Here is a 25,655-nt window from a genome sequence, read left to right as displayed (position 1 = left end):
ACGAGTTGTAGTTTTTCGTAGCATAATTTATTGTGCCAAATAATTTACTAGGAAATGGGAAAAAAAATATTTGTGGGGTAGAAAATGAAAAAAAACAGCGATTCCTCCATTGTTTTTTGCGCTTCGTTTTTACGGAATTCACTGTGCAATTAAACAAAATGTTAAATTTATTCTGCGGGTCAATACGATTACAGCCATACCAAATATATATATATAGTTTTTCTATATTTTTAAGTGTAAAAATTACATTTATTTTGTGTCGCCAAATTCCGAGAGCCATAACTTTTTTTTTTTCATCGATGAAGTGGTATGAGGACTTATTTTTTGCGAGATACGCTGTCGTTTTAATGATACCATTTTGGGGTACATGCAACGTTTTGATCACTTTTTATTTAATTTTATGTCGGAGATGAGGTGACAAAAAAATAGATTTTTTACGGCGTTCACCGTGCGGGTTAAATAATGATATATTGTAATAGTTCAGACTTTCATGGATGTGGCGATACCAATTATGTTTATTTATTTATTTTTTTACTATGCTCTAGGGGGGAAAATGGGAAAAGGTTTTTTTTTACATAAAAAAAACGTTATTTTACAAATTTTTATTTTTTCTATTAGTCCCCCTAGGGGACTTCAACCAGCGATCATTAGATCGCTTGCACTATCTACTGCAATACTAATGTATTGCAGTATATCGTGATTCTGACAGGCATCTATTAAGCCGTGCCGCAGGGCTTCATAGGCCCCCAGGCAGCCATAGCAAGCATCGCCACCCTGCGATTGCATTGCGGGGGGCGTGATCAGCTGTTAGAGGGGGTCATCCCCCTCTTTCTAACGCTATTTCTATCTATTGACCGCAGCATTTAACGAGTTCACTCCTGTAAAGGATCTGCCAGACACAGCTTCTGTGTCGACGCCCGTGGCTAGTCAGTCTGCACCTGCTCCTAAGTCTAATCGAGTGACCCCTCCTTCTACCAATCAGGCTGGGAGGCTGAGGAGTGGGAGAGCCTATCACAGCCTGGCCAGACGGAGCTAGCTCCCGCCCTCTGTCTATTTATACCTTCACTTCCTGCTCCTCCTTTGCCTGTGATTCTCCTGTTTCCTGGCTCTGCTGCTGCTTGAACTATTTGTCCCTGCTTCATATTGACCCTGGCTTACTGACTACTCTCCTGCTCTGCGTTTGGTACCTCGTACACTCCTGCTTTGACTCGGCTCGTTCACTACTCTTGTTGCTCACGGTGTTGCCGTGGGCAACTGCCCCATTTCCCTTAGCTTCTGTGTACCCTTGTCTGTTTGTCTGTCGTGCACTTATTGAGCGTAGGGACCGTCGCCCAGTTGTACGCCGTCGCCTAGGACGGGCCGTTGCAAGTAGGCAGGGACTGAGTGGCGGGTAGATTAGGGCTCACCTGTCTGTCTCCCTTCCCCGTCATTACAATTAAAATGATTTATTTCCTCAACTGTGCTGATGCTAAATCTACAGTAAATGGGGCGACCACCCTGCTGGGCACAAGTTGGGTGGCAGCCCAATCATAGCATGCATGGCCAGCTGTGTTGAAATAGGTCACCATTCTGAAATGATTGGATCATAGCAGATAGCTTGAATAGAATTGTGGTGGTTATTGTACTTCAAAATCGTGGGTTTCACATATCCACCAAAACGTGTATGGAAAAAAAACCTATTAACCATTTTCCACATCTTATATCTGATCTAGGCCATTCTGAGATGGCGAAACTGCCAACTATCAAACAACAGTCAGAATATTTAAAGACTTGGCTTCAAAGTGTTATTCTCTGCTGATTGTAATGTGGTACCGGGTAGGAGGTGTTCACTTCTACCAAATTAATATAATAGGGAATGACATCAACAGAAATTTCCTAACATTTAGTCCCATAACAAGTGGGAGTGATCCATTAATAGTCTGACAACATTAAAGGCTATCCACTGTAGGCAATTCTTTTCAGTTAGAAAGATTCCCCCGAAAATAAATTGATGAGAGGTTGTTCTGCAGTACGTCGTCCCCCCCTAGTGATTCTGCTGGAGAACCTGGCAGAAAGTGTTCAATTCTCCTGCAGTGCCTCCACAGGGTGAAATGAAGCATTACATGGTGCCCTTTGAAATTGATGAGCTGTCCGTGTAGCGAGAGATGATCTTGATATTACTTTACTATTAACCTATTGAAAAACTATTTCAAGTGCAGAAATAATATAAGAAACCAAAGCACGTTATTAAAATGGCTGCAGTAAGGCCGTCTGGCCGTCTGGCCCTACCTCTGAGTTTTGTTTCAGCGGTATTGATGAATCCTTTTATTCCCCCTATTGTAGATAGTTATTATTATTATTATTATTATTATTAGACGTGGATATTAAGATTACAGAAATTATTGTAAAGTTAATAGTTGGAAGGAAACTTTACGCTGCACATTTTCATATGAGTATAGACGAGTAAGCGTGGCCAAAAATAACAGACCAGTCTTATTGCTTCAATCTCATGCATTTTTCTGTGGCTGAAAGTGCAGGTTTTGTCCTCATTCACATGCTGTAGTACAGAGCTGCTGGCAGTCCGTGTGCCAGTGTATAGTGCCACTATACGGCACTGTATTGCAGAAATATTCTCTCCTGTAAGCATTACTTCTAGAGGAGAATATCTCTGTAATACGGTGGCTTCTGGACCATGCTATGTTTTTTTTTGTGTCGTACTCATTTGGAATTTGACAGAAGAAAGTTTCGTATGACTCCACAGTACAGTATTGTCCCCAAAGTGCTATGGCTGCTGCTATTAGAGGTTGCACAGAGCTCTTCTAGTCCTCAACAGATATGCTAGATTTGTGAGGTTTAAGATGCTTTTACACTGCCAGATTTACTGGCCGGTGACCGCGCGCCACGTCAATCGGCACAAGTTAGTTCCATGTACAAGGACCAGTAATTGGAATGTATGGAGGCGAACGATTGTTAATACGATCGCTCATCCCTATACATTTGCATCTTATTGGCAGCACATTTCCTGTTCACACAGAGAGGTGCTGCCGACTAGCAACCATTTTTTTGGCCGCGTAAAACATGAAGCAGCATTTGCTCGTTTGTCGGCTGATCGCTTCTCTGTTCACACAGGGCAATGATTGGGAACGAGCAATCATTGGCGCGTGTAAAAGGGCCTTTAGTAAGCAGGCAAATATTCTTATCTTAAAGCGTGAGTACACGCGAAACGGCCGTGTGCTTGTGCTCCACATCCATGCTGCCTTTCTTTGTCTGCCGCAAGATTAAATGAAAATGGTGAGTGCTGTATATTTTTTTCTACTTTTTACTATTATACCTCTGCTTGTCTAATCACACCACTGAACATTACCTGTTGTGGATTCAATTGAACCCGTTTAGACTTATGTGGTCGTCTGATTATCGAGACTTGTAGTGCTCCAAGAGCCAAAGAAGTGCCAAGCTTTTTCTCACTTTGAACATGTATTCCCAGTAAGGCTGCGTTCACATCTGCGTCAGGGCTCCGTTCCGTCTGAACTTTCCGTCGGAAAGGAGCCCTGACTGACACAAACGGAAACCAGAGGTTTCCGTTTCCATCACCATTGATTTCAGTGGTGACGGATCCGGTGTAAATGTCAAGTAGCTACAGTACTATATACTTAAGTAAAACTTCAGTAAGAAATTTGAGGAATTCAAGCATAAATTTGGCCTAAAGAAGATAAAACATCAAGTCACCATTGGTAAGGGCTGGTGGGCTGCCGGAGTGCCACAGCTCAGAGATCACTGATCCCTTATCCTACATGCCAGAGAAGTATGAATGTTCTTCTCTATGCAACACACCATGAAACCAAATTTTGTGACCATGAAAAATACATTTGTGAATGGACTCCATCTCACATTTAGGCTTGTTTTATGAATTTAATAGTAGTACCCTATAGACCTTAATGTGTAATACACACCAGCTGTTATCTCTATGAAGGCAGGAGATGAATATGAAATGTGTCCCCAACAAAGCATGGAAAGAAAGCTGAGGATGTAAATAAATAGTCCAATAAGCGGCTGCGAACGGGATGAAACCTTTACAGAGCTGTCACTGCCCTTATCATTGTATTGTACGAAATTTGGGCTGTCAGGAGAAGCAGTGATCCTGTTGCTGCCACTGAGAAACGATGTACAATGAATGTAAAGTAGGACATTATTTTTCATAAAAACCAATCAGTACTGACAACCCAGGAAGAGAATACAGATCGCACTTTACTATATCCCATCAATAACGCATTCTTCTCAGAAGCACACAATACCATTGTCTTATATGTATCTGCAAATCCACTGGACAATCTTCACAGTCAACCACATATATCAGAGATCCGGTATACATTTTTAATATGTAGGTCAAAGGGCTTCTCTGTGAACGCAGAAATATTGTTGAAACAAGAGTGTTTAGTGCTCGCTGCCGATTAATATATACACAGTCGAGTCACATTATTATGTCCACCTCCCACTTTCGACATCGGTAGCACGTAGCCCATGAAGTAAGTGATGCGTCGTGGACTGGCTTGGTGGGTATATAAGCTTTGTGATAGGCTGTCTGAACACATCACTCGTTGCTGCCATGGGTAAAAGAAGCTATATATTTTTATTTTTTATTTTTCTTTAGAGTTGCAAAAAGGGATGATTATTGGCTTTCGGGCCAAGGGTGGCAGTATTTCTCAAACAGCGCAGTTGTGAACTGTTCGCATGCTGCTGTGGTAAAAGTGTATCATGAGTGGACAAATGGCACCATTGGAAATAACTGGAAACTGCGGAGCATACGTGCCATTGATGTGAGAGGTAAACGTCTGCTACAAAGGTGCGCGAGGGCCGAACGACACGCTACAGTGGAGCAGCTCACCGTGAAAATCAACCAGGGGGCTATCAGATGTGTGTCTAAAACAACAGTTCAGCGAACTTTACTTCGTATGGGGCTCCAAAGCAGACGCATTGTCATTGCTCCTATGCTAACAAAGATTCATTGGAAAAAAAGGCTTCAATTTGCACGGCAGTATCGGATTTGGACCACCAATGATTGGCAAAGTGTTGCCTTCTCCGATGAGTCACGTTTTCTGCTCCATCAAACGGATGGATGTTGGCGTTTCAGGCAAGTAACTTCAGAGAACAAACACCCTGCAACCATTGCTGAAAGAACGCAAACTGATGGCGGCAGCGTTATTTTCTGTGAATTTTTTTTATGGCATTCTCTGGGCCCATTCTTTTATGTGGAAGGCACTCTGAACCAATTTGGGTATGAATCCATCGTTGCAGATCATGTCCCCCCCCCCCCATACATGCTGTTTGTCTTCCCTGGGGCAGATGGAATCTTCCAGCAAGACCATGCGACATGTCACACGGCTAGAGATGTCCGATAGTGGTTGGAAGAGCACGACCAAGACTTCCAAGTCCTTCCCTGGCCCCCTAATTCACCAGACTTGAACCCAATTGAGCATCTGTGGGACCACCTTGATCGTCTTGTTCGCTCTATGGATCCTCCCCCACGCATCCTCCAGTAAATGTGGGGTGCACTGCAGTCAGCATGGCACCAGATACCTGAGACATTCTACCAGCACTTTAGTCACTCCCAGTCCGTCTAGCTGCTGTCCATGATGCACACGGTGGTTACTCCGGATATTAGCTGCTGGTCATAATAATGTAACTTAACTGTGTGTATAACGTGTATTTTATGAAAAACCAAGAATGGGCAAGCACACCGCACACCGCCTATCTATGGAGTCCAAAGTCTATTCCCTAGAACAACCAACTAAGGCCTCATGCACACAACTGTAGCCACGTGCACGGCCGTGATTTTCGGGTTGGCCAACCGCGGAGAGACCCGTGAGCCGCCCGCAAATCACGGGCCGTGCACATGGCCGCATGCATTATTTTCTATGAGCCTGGACCGCAAAACACAGCCGTAATAAGACAAGTCCATTCTTTTTGCGGTCCAGGCTCCTGGGCCATGCATGGACCGTGGAAACCACGGTCGTGTGCCTGGGCCCATTGAAATGAATGGGGCCACAATTCTCCCGTGGATTTTTGGGGGAATTGCGGCCGCAAAAGCACGTTCGTGTGCATGGGGCCTATAACAAACAGAAAAAGTAGGGCAAACACATTTTTTGACATGCACCTCCAACATTGTATCAAAACAGTAACAACATTTTTATTGACACCAAAACGGAGAAGACAAACAAGTTAAAAACATTGTCTACAAAAATTCAAACAGTGATCCATAATAAGATACACCGTAAAGTGCGTAAGAACCCCAAACTAGATCTGACCTGCCAGACACATGAATGGCCCTAATAAGGATCCCACTTCAAAACATGTGGTAATTCCTAAAATAGGATAAGATAATGAATAAATGTGACATACAATGCAAAAAGGCACATATCTAAAACATCATAAGAATAAGACAATAGATACAAACCAGGTAGAGGGGCGCACACTTACAAAAACAAAGACCAGCCTTGCGATTGCGGGGTACAGATGGTTTTTATGGCAGCCTGGGGCCTAATGGAGGGCACTAGGTCTGCCATCTTGGTCCTCCTATAAAGCCCTAATAAATAAGTATTGCAGTGTGTTGTTAAATTACGTTTTTAGGAATGTAGGAAAAAAAATATCAAAAGTAAAAAATATTTATTTTTCCCCTAAAGTAATGTAAGAAGTTTAAAAATAAGCATAATTGGTATTGCCATGTCCGTAAAAGGCCAAACTACTGTAATGTAATGTTATTTACCCGCAAGGTGAATGGCGTAAAAAAAAATAAATACCTGAATATTGTTTTTTTTGGTCGGTCACTTTACCTCCCCGAAAAACAAGTCCTCAAACCGGTCCATCAACAAAAAAATTTTTTATAGCGATTTTGTTTTGATTTTGTACAAGTAGTAAAAGATAAAAAAATATATATAACCCCAAAAACAATGAAGGAACTGCTGTTATGTTCCATTCCACCTCACAAAATAATTTTTAAAAGTTTCCCAGTACATGATATGGTACATTAATGGTGCCATCAAAAACTACAACTTGTCCTGCAAAAAAGCCCACGGCTATGTCGATAGAAAAATAAAAAAGTTATGGCTTTTGGAAGGCGGAGAGGCAAAAACGAAAAAATTTAAAATGCAGCAGGAAGGGGTTAAGTAAACTTCAGTAACCAGAATACAGCTCCATTGTCCTTGACCATATTTACCATCCTTCATATTTGTACCTTAATCCCCTTTCCGTTCTAGTAGAACCCATGTCTAACATCATGAAGCATCGTCATATAAGGGTATGTTCACATGCACAAGTAAAAACGGCAGTAAATTACCAAGTTGTTTTCAGAGAAAACAGCTTCTAATTTTCAGCCGTTTTTGAAGCTGAAAACTTTTTTTTGAGCCGTTTTTTTCTAGACGTTTTTGGAGCTGTTTTTCCATTGACACAATGAAAAACAACTCAAAAAACTGCTCAGGAAGTCACATGCTCCTTCCTTTTTACTGGGCGTTTTTTTATGCACAATTTTTTTAAAACAACGGTGTAAAAAAAACCTCCGTCTGAACATAACAGCGTTTTTCCATTGATTTCAATGGGCAGATGTTTGTATTCCTTCAGCTACCGTTTTTTCAGGCGTTTACACCCCGAAATACACCTGAAAACTCTGCGTGTAAACATACATTAAGGCCCATCCCAAGTGTGTATTACTGGTTAGGTAGGAAAATGTCAGTACATAGTTTAAGGCTGCATTCACACTGTATTCAGGAAATCGATTTTCCCGCAACTACTTTTTTCATCAAAATGGGAATGAATTTCAACAAAACGGAAAACAAGCAAAGGAGAGTAGATCCAACCCAACAAATATATTGTATTTATTGTCACATGGTGATAGTAATTGTGTACAACCTGCACTCAGAATTGCTGGCGTTGAATCAACCGTACAATTCAATTTTCTATGCCTGGATAACAAAATGACACAGTGACTTATCCAAGGTCAAAAAGATGTAGCAACTAGGGTTTCACAAATCCCTGCCAGGAAGTACAGCTACAATTAAGATATATAGTTTTGCTTACAAAGCGTATATGAATGTTTTACAATAATTCCTCTCTCCTCTATTAGGTCGGATTTGGCCTGGGGAAGGCATATTACATTATACACTATATCACAGAGTGAGCTGTTCATTGAGAATAAGCTTGTGGCACAATTTAAAGACGACCTCTACATTTTTTTTTTAATCAGTTCAATTTTATTCAACAAAACTCCACATTATTACAGGTCATTGTACGTTCTCATACAATGTACAAGCAATTTTCAACAGACCCAATTCTTTACATTTAACCAAACATTCCCTTCCCCCCAACTCCCCCCTATATCCCCCCCAGCCGATCTCCTCAGTACCACTTTTCCAATCCTCTCCCCTCAGTGGCCCTATACCTGCACTTGTTACCTTAGTGTCATTAGCTCCACAGAAGCATACCCAGATTGATCAATCCACCTAGCCCATTGTTTGTCGAACTTGACCCTGGACCCCCTCTTGGAGTATATCCTATATTCCATCAGAACCTGTGAGTTAAGTGCCCCTATGATTTCTTGTTTTGATGGTGGCTCCGCATCCAGCCAGTGCTTTGCAATTCCTTTCCGAACTTGATACAGTATTTTAGCAATTGCCAACCCTGACATCCTATCTCCCCCCAAATCTCCAACATACCCTAGCAGCATTACTACAGGATCCCATGGGATCTGTACCTCAAACACTCTCCCCACTAGTTCCAATATTTCCGTCCACAGACTCCCCAGCCTCCCGCATGTCCAGAACATATGAAGGATGTCTGCTTTTTCTTCCGGGCACCTAGGGCACTTTGCATCCGCTCTTAATCCCATTTGTTTCAGCACCCACGGGGTCCTGTACACCCTATGTATCAGAAACAACTGCGATCTTCGTTGTGCTACATTAATGGACAAAGTACATGTTGCTGCCAATACCGCCTCCCAGTGGTCTGTTGTAATAGGACCCACATCCCTCTCCCATATTGCTTTCACTGATGCCATAGGATCTCCCAGATGTTCCACCAACAACCTGCGATAAACCAATGAGATTAATCCTTTTGATGTTACTGCCTTTGCAATATGCTCCAACACCCCGGCGGCATGCATTGTCAGGTCCACACTGGCCGCTTGTGTCTGCACAGCGTGCCGAATCTGCAGGTACTGATAGAACATGCGGGAGTCCAGTTGAAACTCCTCCCTTACTTGCTGAAAAGATTTGAGTATGTCTCCCTCGTACAACTGATTCAACCGTATTATGCCTTGCTGCTCCCACCCCTGCATCCCTTCCAATTTACCCAATTCCCCCAAATAAGCATTTCTCCAGAGCGGTGTATATTTAGTTCACTCCCCTATCCCCAGCAATTGCTTGCACTGCCACCACACCTTATGTATGAGAAGCAGAGTGGGTCTGGTACTCGCCATCTGTTTATATCTGTGCGCTTCCAGTCCTGCCAACGGGTTCTCCCCCCCCCCCAGATATGATAGGATGCGCGCACTGGACCCCCATGTCTCTTCCTGCTCCCACCCCCAGAAATGCTGACATTGGGCAGCTAAATAATACACCCAAGCATTGGGAACAGCCAGGCCCCCCTCCTCCTTTGGCAGCTGTAATTTCTCCAGTTTAATCCTAGGTACCCCCTTCTTCCATACTAGGTCCCTAAAAAGGTTATGCAATCTCCTGAACCAATATTTGGGGATCCATACCGGTGAGTTATGTAGGACATACAACACCTGGGGCATAAGTATCATTTTAATCAAATTTGTCCTACCCAGAGCCGATAGGGGCAACTTATTCCACGCCTCTACTTTGGCTTTTATCTTTGTTAACAGTGGCATTACATTAAGGGACATATAATCCTGTACCTTCGCCGTCACCCTCACCCCCAAATACTTAAACTCCTTAACCACAGGTACCTCCACCTCCTCTTCCCCATTCTGGATATCCCCCGGGTCCATGAGCATTAGGGCCGATTTTGACCAATTAATGAGTAGTCCTGAATATTTCCCAAACCGCTTAATTAGGGCCATCACTAACGGTAATGTGCGTTCGGTATCCGCCATGAATAGCAGCATATCATCTGCGTATAATGCAATTCTTTCCTCCACCCCCCCATATCTCAACCCCTGAATATGTTCATGTTGTCTCACTGCACACGCCAAGGGTTCCACCGCCAACGCAAACAACAATGGGGACAATGGACATCCCTGACGCGTTCCCCGCTCCAGCGCAAACCGATCCGATAACACCCCATTCACCCTTATCTTTGCTGTCGGGGCTACATACAACAATTTTACCCATTTTATATAATTAGGGCCAAATCCCATTTTTTCCAGAACTGACCACAAATAATTCCACTCCACACAATCGAATGCTTTGGCCGCATCTAAGGACATTATGGCTCTCCCCCCACGATTATCCGGCATAACTTGTAGATTCAAGAACAGCCGTCTCAGATTCACCGCCGTCGATTTGGATGGCATAAAACCGGCCTGATCTCCGTGTACCACCCCAGCTACTACTTTAGCTAGTCGAAGCGCCAATACTTTCGCCATGATTTTAATATCCGCCGTCAGCAGTGAAACTGGTCTATAAGAGCCCGGGAGTTGAGGATCCTTCCCCTCTTTAGGCAGAACTACTATAGTCGCTTCATACATTGTTTCTGGAAGCCGCCCCCTATTGAAGCTATCTAAAAGAGTGGCCAGTAACTGCGGCGCAAGCTCCTCCCCATATTCCTTAAAAACTTCCACCGGAAGACCATCCGGCCCCGGCGCCTTTTCACTGGCTAGTATCCCTATAGCCGCCTGTATTTCCTCCAGAGATATTGGCTCCTCCAATGTCCCTCTCTCCTCCCCCCCCAACCTAGGAAATTCTATCTCCCCTATATACTCTTCCAGCTGCTGAGGCGTGTGCTCTGCCCTAGAGGCATACAAATCCGAGTAGAACTGCTGAAACACTTTCAAAATCTGTCCTGTATCAGTCTCCAACTTCCCCCCTCCCCTTTAATGGTGTGTATGTAATTATTCTCCCTCTGAGCCTGCGCCATCCTTGCCAGTAACCGTCCTGTGGTTTCCCCCTCCTCATAATATTGGCGTTTTAAAAACATCCTTTTGTTATCTGCCCTCTCCAACTGATGTTGCTTTAACAACCGCTGCGCCTCCACCCAATGCTTCAATGTGTCTGTTGTGTTATCTATTATATGCAGCCTTTCTGTCTCCTCTACCCTTTCCAACAGTGCTTCTCCTAATTGTCTAGACCGTGTTTTTACTGCTGAAATGTGCTGGATGAACACCCCTCTCAGCCACGCCTTCATCGCGTCCCACAGTATCTCTTGCGGTACCGTTCCTGAGTTGAACTGAAAGTACTCCTTTATGAGGTCTAAAATTTGTTTATTGTCTATCAGCTTTAGCCAAAAGGCATTAAGTTTCCAACACCCTTGCCCCCGCCCTGTCCTCCCCTCCGTCTCTACCTTCATTAACAAAGGAGAATGATCCGATAACGCTCTTTGCAAGTATTCTATCTGAGCTACAAATGGTACCGCTGCCGGTGAGCACAAGATTAAGTCTATCCTGGATAAAGACTGATATGTGGAAGACGCACAAGAATACTGAAAGCTATTTGGATGTTTATCCCTCCATATGTCCCGCCAACCCATTTCAGCAACCAGATGGCCAAAAGCTGTTACACCTCCCCCTGTCATGCCGAATTTATCCATATTGGTATTCAATACTGCGTTAAAATCCCCCATCACTAGTAGCGGCACCTCCGGGTACCTAGCCAGTTCCTCCACCACTTTCTTGATACATCCACTAGAAAACGGAGGGGGGACATACAACACCACCAACACACAATTCCAATGATACAATGTACAGTGTACCCCCACATACCGCCCCTCCCCATCCTGGAAGGAGTCGTGACATACAAATGGCACTGCCCTATGTATGAGAAGACTCACCCCCCTTGAATATGTAGTATGGTAAGAATGAAAACTATGGCCTACCCAGGCCCTATGCATCATGGAAACTGAATCCCTAGTCATATGTGTCTCCTGTAGTCCTATCACCCTCGACTCCTGTTTTCTAATAAAATCAAATACCGCCTGTCGTTTTCTGGCTTCCCGCAGGCCCCGTACATTCCAGGACAAACAATTAAGTGATCCCATCATCCCTCAACATATCACAGCTCCTCCTATCCTGTTCTCTTAATTTTACATATCCGACCGGCTGGGTCGTCTTTCCCTCCCTCCCCTCCCCCCCCTGCAACCTCCCCTCCCCCCCCTGCAACCTCCCCCGTAAACCTACCCCTTTCCAAGGGTTGGGGCAACAGAACGTATCTGCCATTACCCATAACAAACATCGGCAGGTCAACTCCGCCCACCATACATTCAACAATACCATAACTCGTTATGTGCTTTTCCCGCTTAACTGACCATCCCTCCCGCTGCCATTTTCTTACAAATAAACTACCATCCCTTCAGCATATCAATACCCCTCAATGTCCATAAACACATTCCTCCTCTTCCGGTCTTCCGCGGTCCCCGCAACCATGCCCTCCAACTCCAAGTCCAATCAAATGCCAAATCTTACAATTTTTCCTACGACACCTGGTTCAGTCCTGCATCCCCAGCCTCCTTTTGTCAGCCGGTCTGTTCCGGATCAACGCCGTCCCTCTGCCGGTCTCAGCTGACTTTCATGGCTATCCAACCATCTAACCGCTTCTCTCGGTGTCTCAAAAAAAGAAGTTGTTCCCAGCGCCACCACTCTCAAACGGGCAGGATACATCATCGAATATTGCACTTGTAATGCCCTTAGTCGTCTTTTTATATCCATAAACTGTGATCTTTTCCGTTGTACTTCCAAAGAGAAGTCCGGGAAGAAGGACACTTTCACCCCATTAAAGGAGATGTCTTGACGTTCTCTAGCTTTCCTCAGGATCTTGTCTCTATCTTTATAATGTAGAATCTTTATCAGCACCGGTCTCGGCGGCCTTCCCGGAGGGCCAGGTCTGGTCGGCACCCTGTGCGCTCTCTCCACCGCAAATAAAGGGGTCAATTCCTCTCTACCAAATGTGTCTATCAGCCACTTTTCAAAGAAGTCATCCGGATTCGTTCCCTCCACTCTTTCCGGAACCCCCACAAGGCGCACGTTATTTCGTCTCAGCCGATTTTCCATATCGTCTGTCTTAGCCATCAATGTCGCCACTGCCTGCGAATGTGCCTGTACATCCTGCTTTATGTGAGGAATCGCATCCTCCATGTCTGAGACTCTCCCTTCCACGGCAGTGGTGCGTTCCGCAACTTTCTGCAAATCATTCCTGAGCAGCAAAATGTCCTCCTTCAGTCCACCCATCTGGCTTGCTAAGGTATTAAGGACCATAGAATTCTGCTTCACCGCTGCCAAAATGTCCTTTAGGGAGGGTTCCTCCTTCCTTACTCCACTTCTCCCTCCAGCACCTGGCTGATCCTGCATGGCGCCATTCATCTCCTCCTCCTCCTCCTCCTCCTCACTTCTCATGTCCCCCGCCAGAGGAGAATACCTGGATCCATATGATGAGCTTCCAGCTGCCTGATCTCCAGCCGACTTTCGCTGCTGTGCAGCCGCCCCCCCTGCTCTCGGCGTGCGGGCGAACCTCTCCAGCTTCTCCACAACTTCCTGCCGGAGGCCTCTATTGCGGCCTTCCTTCTCCTCGGCGCCATCTTGAGCGCGGGACCCGGGACTCGCTGGCGGCGACTTCTGCTTCTTAGAGCGCGTCATTATGGCCGGGTATTCGTGCTCCTCCACCTCCAGACTCTGGTAAGCCCCTGGGGAAGCTATTTTCCCCGATTTTTACGGGATATATGGACCTTAAAGGATGATTACAGCAGGAGCTCCGGTCACACACGTCCTCTCACATTCACCTCTAGGCCACGCCCCCACGACCTCTACATTTACTGTGCATCTTTGGTCAGAACCTCCCTGTAACTGCAGTGGTTGTGGACCGTCGCCTCTCCTTACCTCCCGACGGCTGCAACCGCAGACCTCTACCTTCTTGCCGGCATCTCCCTACCAGGAGACGCCAGCACACGTGGCCGCACACCTCTGTGATTTCCTCTAGGGTGCGTGCGCTCGTCCCTGGCCTTAAAGGGTCAGTGCGAGCACATGCATTTAGTTATCCCATTGTCCTTAGATGACCATGGACTATAAAAAGGTCTCTGGCCTTTCACTCATTGCCTGAGCGTTGTTGTTGTATTCCCATGTTAGTCTTAGCAAATGGTCCCGTAGTTGTATCCTGTTCCCGTGTCCTGCTTCCTGTATCCCGTGCTGTGTTTGTTCCTGTGCCTTATCTAGTGTTGGAGTTACGTCTGCTGTCCTCTGCCACGCCTGGTGTCATCTGCCACATCTGCTGTCATCTGCCACGCCTGCAGTCATATACCACATCTGGAATCATGCACCATGTCTGGCATCATCTGCCATGTCTAGTTAGATTCGGGCCAAAACCTCTGCTACTGTCTGGTACTCCTGTGCTAAGGGCTTTGCATAGACTTTATAGACTGTTATTTGGCCAGCTGCCACTCAGCTACGGCGGAGCAGCCTAGTGGGTCCACATACCCCCAGATCGTGACAGTACGCTCAGGCCATGGACCTCGCTGGTCAAACCAAGACCATGACGGCTTTGCAAGTAATGCAGGCAGACATGCGAGACCTCCGGTCACAGCAGGACCAAATCCTACAGGCGGTGAACACCGTTGCACATCGTCTGTATGCTCAAGCTGCAGTTTTCATAGCACCTGCTCCTGCTGTTCCTCCTGCTACACCTCCTGTCAGTACCGATCCCAGACTCTCCCTGCCACTACCTCCTCGCTACGATGGGGACCCGAGGACCTGCAGGGGATTTTTAAATCAATGCCAGATCCATTTCAGGCTGCACGCGAGATCATTTCCTTCTGACGACACGAGGATCGCCTTCATAATCTCCTTACTGGCAAGACCCTGGCATGGGAGAACCCCGTTTGAAAACGTGAGTGTCCAGGTTTCTTTTAACCTACAGATTTTCCTACAGACTTTCCATACGGTATTTGAGGAACCTGGGAGAACATCTTCTGCAGCTACATTTCTGCTGACCCTTCACCAAGGAGGCATCTCCGTGGGCGAGTATGCAATCCTGTTTCCGGACCCTAACTGCAGAACTGGCCTGGAACAACTATGCCTTGGTGGCTACCTTCTGGCAGGGGCTGTCCTCTTGCATTAAAGATGAGCTTGCAACTAGAGATCTACCACCTACCCTTGATGCTCTCATTCTTCTGGCCACCTGGATTGACATGAGAATCCAGAAACGGGCCCAAGAGGCTCACCGGGACAGAAGATACCATCGGCTGGCTCCTACATTCCAGTGACCCCTGCTGCCCTCATCAGTTGTTCCGCCAGAAGAACCTATGCAGGTGGACCGACTCAAGTTGTCAGTCCTGAAAGAACTACGCAGACGCACTTCAGGACTCTGTCTGTATTGCAGCCTCGGATGCCAGCCCTAGGTGGAACGGCGCTAAATAATACATCCCCTCACAAACTGTCCATTCCCGTGAGCATAGTGTCTGGCAAGAGAACACACCTTCTCTCTTCCTACTTGGGCTCCGGGTCCGTGGCAAACTTTATCCAACAGTACCTAGTGGATCGTCTCCAGTTGCCCACGGTTCCTCTGGAAATGCCCCTGGCTGTGGCCTCGGTGAATAGACTTCCTCTGCCCCATCCTATCGTGTCTGAGACTAAGCCACTGAGGTTACAAGTTGGAGCTCTTTACACTAAACAGATTGCATTTCTTGTCCTGCCTAAAACCATCAATCCTGTTCTGCTGGGCCTGCCTTGGCTCCGGCTGCATGCCCCAGTCCTTAACTGGAATTCTGGAGAAGTTCTCCAATGAGGCTCCAAATGCCTCTACCGCTTCCTGTCACAGATCCATCCTGTCCAGCCTTCTGTGTCCCAGTCATTAGCGGGACTACCCACTCACTATGCACAGTTTGCAGATGATGTCTTCAGCAAGAAGGAGGCTGAGATGCTTCCCCCTCACCGGGTTTACGACTGTCCGATTGAACTAGTCCCAGATGCCTCACCTCCCTGTGGATGGGTATATCTTCTCTCCTTGACAGAGGCCCAGGCCATGTTGGCCTATGTCAAAGACAAACTTGTCTCATCCCCGGCCAGGGCAGGGCACTTCTTTGTAAAAAAAAAAGGACAGATCTCTTCGGACCTGCATTGACTACCATGGTCTCAACCAGATCACGGTCAAGAATAAATATCCATTTCCGCTAATCTCCGAGTTATTTTACCGCATGCGAGGAGCCAAGTTTTTCTGTAAGCTGGACTTGCGTGGGGCTTACAACTTCATCCGAATCCATCGGGGTGACGAGTGAATGGCGACTTTCAACACTCGAGATGGACATTACGAATATCTGGTGATGCCCTTCGGCTGGTGTAACGCTCTTGCGGTCTTCCAGAATTTCGTGAATGATATCTTCTGGGATCTCCTCTATGTCTGTGTGGTGGTTTATCTAGATGATATATTGATCTTCTCCCCAGACTCGACCACACTTCAGAAGCATGTCCGTCAAGTCCTGTTCCGATTAAGGAAGAATTGCTTGTATGCCAAGCTGGAGAAATGCATTTTTGAGAAGTTCTCTGCCCTTCCTGGGCTACATTATCTCTGATCAAGGCCTCAAGATGGATCCTGAGAAAGTGAAGTCAGTCTTATAGTGGCCACGTCCTCAGGGCCTGCGGTCCATACAGCGTTTTCTGGGATTCGCTAACTTCTACCAACAATTTATCCCAAATTTCTCGTCCCTGACGGCTCCCATCTCTACCCTTACCAAGAAAGGTCTGGACTCTGGATGGCAGAATCAGAATTTAACAGCCTCAAGTGTGCCTTCACTTCAGCATCGATCCTCCATCATCCAGATGTATCTCGACAGTTCTCTTTGGAGGTGAACGCTTCCTCTGTTGGTGCAGGTGCACTTCTGTTTCACCGAAGCTTCAAGGGAAAGGCAGTAGTGTGTGGCTATTACTCAAGTATTTTTTTCTTCCGCAGACCGCAATTACTCTATTGGGGATTGGGAGTTACTGGCCATCAAGCTGGCACTGGAGGAGTGGAGAAATCTGCTAGAGGGTGCAGTTCATCCCATCATGATATACACCGACCACAAGAATCTCACCTATCTCCAGTCAGCTCAACAGCTAAACCTCCGTTAAGCCAGGAGGCCGCTGTTTTTCACCCGTTTCCAGTTTGTGCTACATTTCCGTCCCGCTGACAAGAATGTTAGGGCCGATGCCCTGTCTAGGTCTTTTGAAATGGAGGTCACTGAGACCCCTCAATGTATCACAGAGTTAGAGACATCCCTCATGGGAAGACTTTTGTTCATCTGGCAGACAGGAAGAGAATTCTTTGCTGGGAACACAGCTCCAAACTGGCTAGGCATGCTGGTGTTCGTAAGACACATTTTATCCCGCTAGCCGTGCTACCTTCTGCTCCTCGTCTGGCGAAGGAGCCCTCTGTAAACTCCTCGATGTGAGATTGGACTTTTCATCAGCCTGCCATCCTCAGTCTAATGGAAGGAAAACATAGGAAAAAGCAGAGTTTTTCTCTGGCGCAGCCGGTATTCATAACTTTCATTCAACCCAGTCAGAAGACTAGGTGAGTAAAACAAATTTTTTATTTCGTACAAGAATACACAATAAATAGTTTCGAGACTGAACAGGTCTCTTCCTCAGGCAGTGTACTAAAATGGTCAAGGCGAGAGGATTAACCAAATTTTGGAGAATTATCTTCGTCACTTCATCTCCATGCAGCATGACGACTGGGTACAGCTTCTTCCATGGGCCGAATTCTCCCATAACAACTACAAAAGTGAGTCCACTACTTCCACGCCATTCTACATAGTCTACGGTGAACATCCATGAGTTCCTCTTCCTGCTACATCTCAGGTACCCGCTGCTGACTCTGCGTTTGGGGACTTTCTATACAGTTATCAACAGACCAGGTCCTCTTTTCTACTGGCAATCGATCGCATGAAGCGAAGAGAGCCGCCTCAGTTTCTTCCTGGAACCAAAGTCTGGCTGTCCTCGAAGAATGTTCATTTGAAGGTGCACTCAAGCAAATTTGCTCCCAGGTTCCTCGAACCTTTTTAGGTCCTGCAACAAATAAATCCTGCCTCCTATAAGCTCCACATCACTAGTCCTGTGGGCCAGTTTCCACATCCAGGTGGCCATGTTTTTCCTCACTAGTGGTCTAATTTTTAAGCATCTTCTTTCAGGGGGTCTAGTATCCATAATCTTGGAGCCTAGCGGGCAAGTGTGGGGTTTCTGTTCACCTAGTGGTACTATTTCTGTCCTTAGTGTACCAGTACTTGTCTCCACCCACTGGTGATTTAGTAGAATATTTACTCCATATTCCCATACAGTGACAGAATTGACCTTGGCACGTGACTTGACTATTGCATTGTCCCCGGTGGTTTTTATTTCTATCCTTGGTGTCCCAGTAGTAATCACCAGTTGCCGAGCATTTACTCATTTAATCCATGTTCCTACAATCACATAAGACTGCAGTATACAAGGGTAGATCCATTGGACGATGTGGTGATGTAACCCCTGGGGCTGCCGGACTTGACGTCCCATTGTGCGATACGCCACTTGCAGTATAATTGCTTACATGCATCTGTGATATTTTGTGAAAGGGGACCGCAGGGGCCAAATTTATTAATTTTTTGATAACAATTCGCATTACTGTCTCCACTTTATAATCATTCAGTGGAGCAAAGAGGGGCCAAGTCTCACTTTCTTTGACTCCCTCACTTAGACTTTGGTAGGGCATTCACATCCGTGTCCCTCTTTCCGTTATTCTATTCCGTGAATTTATAATCATTCTACACATTGAGATGTTGTCTTGGAGCATCTCAAGCTGAGAACATGCAGTCTCTGCACGGGAGGAATGAATCGGGGACAGGAAATGAATAGCTGAGTGAACACAAGAAAAGACTGACAGATATACACATTCCTAACTCTAGCTGATCTGATGGGGAGCGATTGGAATAATTCTGCTCCCAGGTCTGCAGTGCTGGATTAACAAAAACACAATTTGTGCTTTATTATGTAGAAACAAATATCTTGCCGGATTTTTCTCCGTTCCACACATATTCTTACATAATGCCGTGCTCTCTTTTTATTCCAGATTGCACACAATCTGGGAAACTAATGCAAGGCACTATTCTTGTTAAAAGCAAATGTGGCTAAGAATATATTACATATTTAATCTGGTGTTGCATTAAAGTCTGTGACACATTCTCAATGTGTTAGTTGTAACACATTACATTTGCTGTATCACTTCTGCCCTGCTCCATATTTTTTTTTAGGTTATGTAAAAGTCAAATGTAAATTATTGCTGTGCCGGTTGTGTCAATCATGTTGTTGTTTTTGATCCCTGAATTTGGGCTGTTTTTTGGGTCGCCCTATACTAACAGATATAATACATATACGTTTTCCAGAGAGAGTGGATTATTTATATGTGCTGTAAATTGTGGACAGTTGTATGATTCTATGTGAAATGTATTATTAATATAGTTACTTTATTTTAATGTAGTACAGGTTGCATTTTATATTTCTCCTGGCACAACATGGCCCTATAAATAAATGTACAAAAGGCAAGGAGGCATGAGGACATGACTGACAGAAATATAGAGGGGGGGGCAGGGACGACAGAGCAGGGACAAGTCTGTGTCAGGGGCACAACATGCAACAATGGCAAAATGTGAATTAGGGCCTCACTACATTATGTTCATCTTCAGAGTTCAGAACATGAAGAGCCTATGATGATTTTGGTATCCACTCTGTGCATTAGGGAAAGACAAAGGCAAAATGCAGAGATAATGCACATGGCGATGTCCCAGTACAGGGATAATGCACACAGTTATGTCACAGCACAGATATAATACATAGTAATGTCACAGTCAATGGATAATTAACTCAGTGAAGTTTCAGCACAGTAATCATACACACAGTGATGTTACTGTAGTGGGATTATGTGTATAGTGATATCACAGTACAGGGATAATACACATAGTAATGTCACGACTAGAGACAATTGACACAGTAATGTCATAGTACAAGGATAATATACTCAGTTAAGTTACAGCACAATAATTAAACAAGCAGTGATGTAATTGTACAGGGATAACGTACACAGTGATGTCACACCACAAGAACAAGGCACACAGTGATGTCGCAATACAGTGCTTATGATGATATGAGCACAGAAATAAGGCATACAAATATGTTTCTATCCGTATGGTAACATCGTAGCAAAAGAAAACAACACATAATAATGTCACAGTGCAAGTATAATAATAATAATAATCTTTATTTATATAGCGCCAACATATTACGCAGCACTTTACAATTTAGAGGGAACATGAAACAAACAATATCAGACATTACATAGTGACAAAGTTCATTTACAATTCAAACCTGGGCAGTGAGGACCCTGCTCGCAAGAGCTTACAATCTATGAGGACATAAGGGAGACACAAAGTGTAACAGTGTCTGTTCTGTACAATGGTCCGGCCATTTTTATACACATGGGGCGGTACACATAAAGCTGCATGAGCCGGTCACCAGCCAGTATCCGTGTATGACGGACATGAAGAGAAGGCGTGTGAGGGAATCTTATTCTGATGACTAATCTAAAAGGAGGGCCATGGAAAGGAGTCAGATTAGGGAATGTTATAGGCCTGTCTAAATAGATGTGTTTTCAGGGCACGTTTAAAACTGAGGATATTGGGAATTAATCGGATTGTCTGGGGTAGCGCATTCCAGAGGACGGGTGCAGCACGAGAGAAATCTTGGAGACGGGAGTGGGAGGTACGGATTATAAGTATAATGCACACAATGATGTCACAGTACAGGAATAATGCATATAGTGATGCTTATGATGATATGAGCACAGAAATAAGGCATGCAAATATGTCTCTATCCATATGGTAACATCGTAGCAAAAGAAAAAAACACATAATAATGTCACAGTGCCAGTATGCACACAATGATGTCACAGTACAGGAATAATGCATATAGTGATGTCACAGTATAGTTAGAATGCTAAAAGTGATGCATGAAGACATGTTGTAATTTTCAAATACATTCATGAAAAATGTACAAATAAATGTGACTTAATTGTTTATTAATCTAAATAATCAAATTGTTAAGTGCAGACTGAACAGCTGGTCATTGGCCGAGGGCATTGTCTACTTTTTTGGTAAACCCACAATGAAATGTCCTTTTTAGGGATTTTTGCTCCAGACCTCCACTGCTATTTGTTGACTTGTTTAGTGTGTCTATACAAAGTTGTATTAAATTTACTTTTGGCAAACTATTATACTTTGTTTTTACTGCAGGGGCACTGCCGGCATAGAAAGCATTAGCAGTTCACAATAGAAAAGTTTAACTTTTAGCTGAACAATCCATTTAAATGTAAGAATTTCCCATGTAAACATGCATCGTAAAGGGGTTGTATGGTTTGGACGACCGATTTGGGCATGTTGGGCTGAGAGAGGGAGGCCTCTTCATGGGAATTATTAGCAAGAGCTTCATTTTTCCTGCTGCAACTTTTCATGGAAAACATGAAATTGCACAGCAGTTGCCCATACAATACCAGCTGCTTAGGTAATGAGGAAATGGGTGAAGGGGCACTTCTGAGCTGGATGAATTTGAAAGGAGGTACCAGTAATATTGCTGAAGACATCTGTCTCACTTCTGCAAAGGGGATGAAGATGGCCATATTTTGTGAACTTCAGAGCTAGTGTCTATCCTTCATCTCCAGTGGTTGATCCCATTGACTAAAGTTGAGTCATAATACCAGGGTAATGTCAAGATGGATTCTCGGAATTAAACTAAAAATTGTATGACTTTAAGTCAAGGATTTCTATTTCCATTATCCTAGGAAGGGGGCTTACTAACCCAAAATGAGTTCAGAAGAATGAAGTAGTTATTCATATTCTTTCATCTTAGGACCTTCAACGAGAGAAAGGTTGCCTCATAAACTATTGAATTCCAGGAAGTGGTGCTTGTTCGGAACTAGTATAGGACTTATCTCAAATCAATGCTCCGGTAGAAATGATAGGAACATAAATCCTACTACCATGATTTAAGATTGTCCAAGTCAGCTAAGCATGAGTTATGAGTTAGTTTATGAGTAAATTTGGTTCTATGGTTACTCTTACCACCTTTGAAAGTCTGTTGACTGCGTCCCCCCACAAATGCACAAACTACTGACATGACTTTTTCCTCATCTTTTTATTTTAATGTGGAACATCTTGGTCAATAAGACTGAATATGTAGAAGTGGTTACCACTATAATACTGAAAAATGAAGATGACCTGATAGTCTAGACAGATTGTGGGACCAAATGGAGAAATGACTGTGTTCTTTATAATAGTATAATGATACAGCTCCGCAAAAACTTAGAGGATAAAACATAACTTTGAGTAATACATTGGTGAAACTAGACTGAAATGTTATGCCCTAATCTGTTATTTATAAGGGTATGTTCACACGGCGGGGGTCCGTAACGGCTGAAATTACGGGGATGTTTCAGCCTGAAAACATCCCCGTAATTTCAGCCGTACAGGCATGTGCAGGCGCTTGAACGCCGCGTCAATTACGGCCGTATTTAGCGCTGCTATTCATTGGAGTCAATGAATAGCGGCTCCAATTACGGCCAAAGAAGTGACAGGTCACTTCTTTGACGCGGGCGTCTATTTGCGCGCCGTCATTTGACAGCGGCGCGTAAATATACGCCTCGTGTGAACAGACAAACGTCTGCCCATTGCTTTCAATGGGCAGATGTTTGTCAGCGCTATTGAGGCGCTATTTTCGGCCGTAATTCGGGGCAAAAACGCCCGATTTACGTCCGTAAATAGGCCGTGTGAACATACCCTAATAGTAATAGTCTAGTGTGTGGGAGATTACTTCTTTTTAGCAACATATCATAAAGGTTTATATGCCGACTAAGTAGGCACTGCCTATGGTAGAATCACATGCCCATATGTATAATTCAATGTGTGAATGGTCAGCTCTTCGCAGTGATACCGTATAAAGTTATGTATATTGCAGCTATATATGTAGTTTGTGTCTCTATATATGTAGCTTATTGATTGATCTTTATATTATTGTATATCATAACCTGATATTGTCCAGTCGTACCGAATATAATGTATACATAGCTATATGAAGGCAAATTATCTATGTGTATTGTGTTGTATTACATCAATATACAGTATAACTCATAGCTTAAAGAAGATATACTCCATGGACTAATATTTCCCCCTTTCCTAACTATAGGGCTTATTGCTATGAGACCCTATATTTCTAGTCTACATTAATGGTTACCAGTTCTCTACGATGGCGGAGGCAGATCTCAATACCCAAATAGGGTAAATTAATTGTATTGACTTTCCGATGTGGCGATGGAGTAAGGATTCAGATAAGATAGATAGGGGAAATATTGCTCTGCGCTGGGCTCTCTGCATTACCAAGTCACCCGGCATCAGGAAGGAAAACTGTCAACGTCCCCAAAACAGAAATTGGGGTTAGTCACGATTACAGTCATTTCCAGATTAAAATGCAAACCTATCAGTAAGTAAAACAATAGGGAATTGCATCACTAGCAATACCCTATTATATTATATAAGCCAATGAGTGATCTGACCATAGAGCAGGGCAGCCACATGGAGCTGAATATCCTGCAATTGCCCTTAGGTCCTGGCAGCAAGCTGCATATTCTCCATAGCAGACATTCCCAACCTTTTGTAGGTTTGCAAGCCACTTTCCAATAGCACAGGTGGTGTTGAGCCATATTGAATATAAAAATGTAAAAATCCTATTGAAGACTTGACCGAGTGCTATGACCCCTACCCTAGTGGTAGAAGCCAGTGATAGGGTTTTGACTCTGGTAGAGTCTAGTAATGCTAAACCATCCCTGGTACCGGAAATGCACAAAAGTATCTGCTGCTTCCAACAGCTGGGGAGCCACATACAGGGGGCCCCAGAGTCACTGGTTGGGGAACACTGCTCTATAGTTTACACCTGATGCATTGCGGAACAGTCTGTACTCTGCTACTGTGCTCTATGGCTAAATGAATCTTTCAGTTCTGCAATAAACTAGAAAATTGCTTATAATGCAACTCCCGAAACTTGTAGCCAAAGTTAGTGAAAACTGAGGTAACTAAGTATAAATCATTGTAATTTTGAATATAAATAGTGACATGTTATCACTTCTTCATGTAAAATAACGTTGTTAAATTAACCAGTTACCAACTGAAAAGAATGATAGGATATATTGATGTGATATTACAATTCAATAAGTAGTTGATAGCTTATCTACAATCTTTAGTGTAAGGAGAGACCTTCATAACCCATAAAATATAAAACATCATGACGGTATGGTACAATAAATCAGTTCTTACCTTTATAAGCTTGCATCTTATCTGAGCAGAGACCATATGGCTATTTCTTAAGTTGCCTACTCGGAACATCAAACACAATTTTCCATCCCGCTGGGAAATGACAGCATTGTGGCTGAACATCAGAGTCTCTGCTCTCTTCTTTGGCTGTGACATCTTTATAAACATACAGCCTATAAGGAACGCATCCACGATAGATCCCAGCAAAGACTGAAACAAAAAGAGTATGATCCCTTCAGGGCATTTCTCAGTGATGTACCTAAAACCGTACCCAATGGTAGCTTCTGTCTCTATAAAGAAGAGGAACGCAGAGGGGAAGTTGTAGACATTGGCTACACAGGGAGTGTAGTTGTCATCATGAGGTCTATTAATGTCACCTCGGATATAAGCTATAATCCACCACATTGAAGCCATTACCAACCAAGCCACCGTGTATGTTAAAATGAATATTAGCAGGTTCCATCTCCATTTCAGGTCCACCAAGGTGGTGAACAGGTCGGACAGGTATCGACTTGTCTCACCACCAAGATTGCCATGCTGAACATTGCAGCGTCCGTTCTTGTCCACAAATCTCTGTCTTTTTCTTTTAACAGAAGGAAAGAATCCCCCTCCCACTGTGGTCGTTACGACGTGATATTCTTCACCAAATTTCCTTCTCAATGCCGACATCTTATTTGTCCACAGGTCAAGTCGATAGTAGTGTCCACTAAAAAGTTTTCTTATTCCTTCCGTCAACCCTTGAAACAATTCTTTCTTGTCTGCATCTCTATAGCTGGTGGTGCAGTATTGAGTTACTGGGCATAGACTTGAGAGCACAATCTGTATATGAATCGCTCCGTTTAGTCTGGCTGGTTGCTTATCCCTTTAGCTGGATACTCTGTCTGTGTGCATGGAATAGGAAGATACTGTTCACAGCCTGTTCAAGAGAGCGCAATGTGGACGTGTTCTGTGTGCTCGCCTGAAGCCAATCATCGGAATCCTATTACAAAAGTAATCATAAGCAACTGGCCACTAGGTGGTGCTCTGGATAAAGCGATCTTCCAGAGAATGTTCTCATAAAAAATGCAGAGGCTAAAGTCTTAAAACATCTCACACAACAATTGATACAATAAAAGGATTCATCGCTGTTTTCTACAACTTTGAATTCTTCTAATAGAAACAAGTCC

The 25,655-nt window shown here is 44.2% G+C and overlaps 1 protein-coding gene across 1 annotated transcript in view; it reads right to left on the bottom strand.

The window, feature by feature from the left end:
- Positions 1 to 25,439, bottom strand: part of LOC142666439 (G protein-activated inward rectifier potassium channel 1-like) — a 29,736-nt gene extending 4,297 nt beyond the window's left edge. The window contains exon 1 of the mRNA XM_075846480.1: positions 24,493 to 25,439. Within this exon, the coding sequence (XP_075702595.1) occupies positions 24,493 to 25,158 (666 nt within the window). The 5' untranslated portion in view covers positions 25,159 to 25,439. The remainder of the gene's footprint in view (positions 1 to 24,492) is intronic.
- Positions 25,440 to 25,655: the final 216 nt, after the last annotated feature.

Source organism: Rhinoderma darwinii, chromosome 13 (assembly GCF_050947455.1).
Source record: "Rhinoderma darwinii isolate aRhiDar2 chromosome 13, aRhiDar2.hap1, whole genome shotgun sequence".
In the NCBI taxonomy this organism is placed as follows: domain Eukaryota; kingdom Metazoa; phylum Chordata; class Amphibia; order Anura; family Rhinodermatidae; genus Rhinoderma; species Rhinoderma darwinii.
The sequence above is the reverse complement of the archived record's forward strand: the minus strand, read 5'-3'. Positions and strand labels throughout refer to the sequence as shown.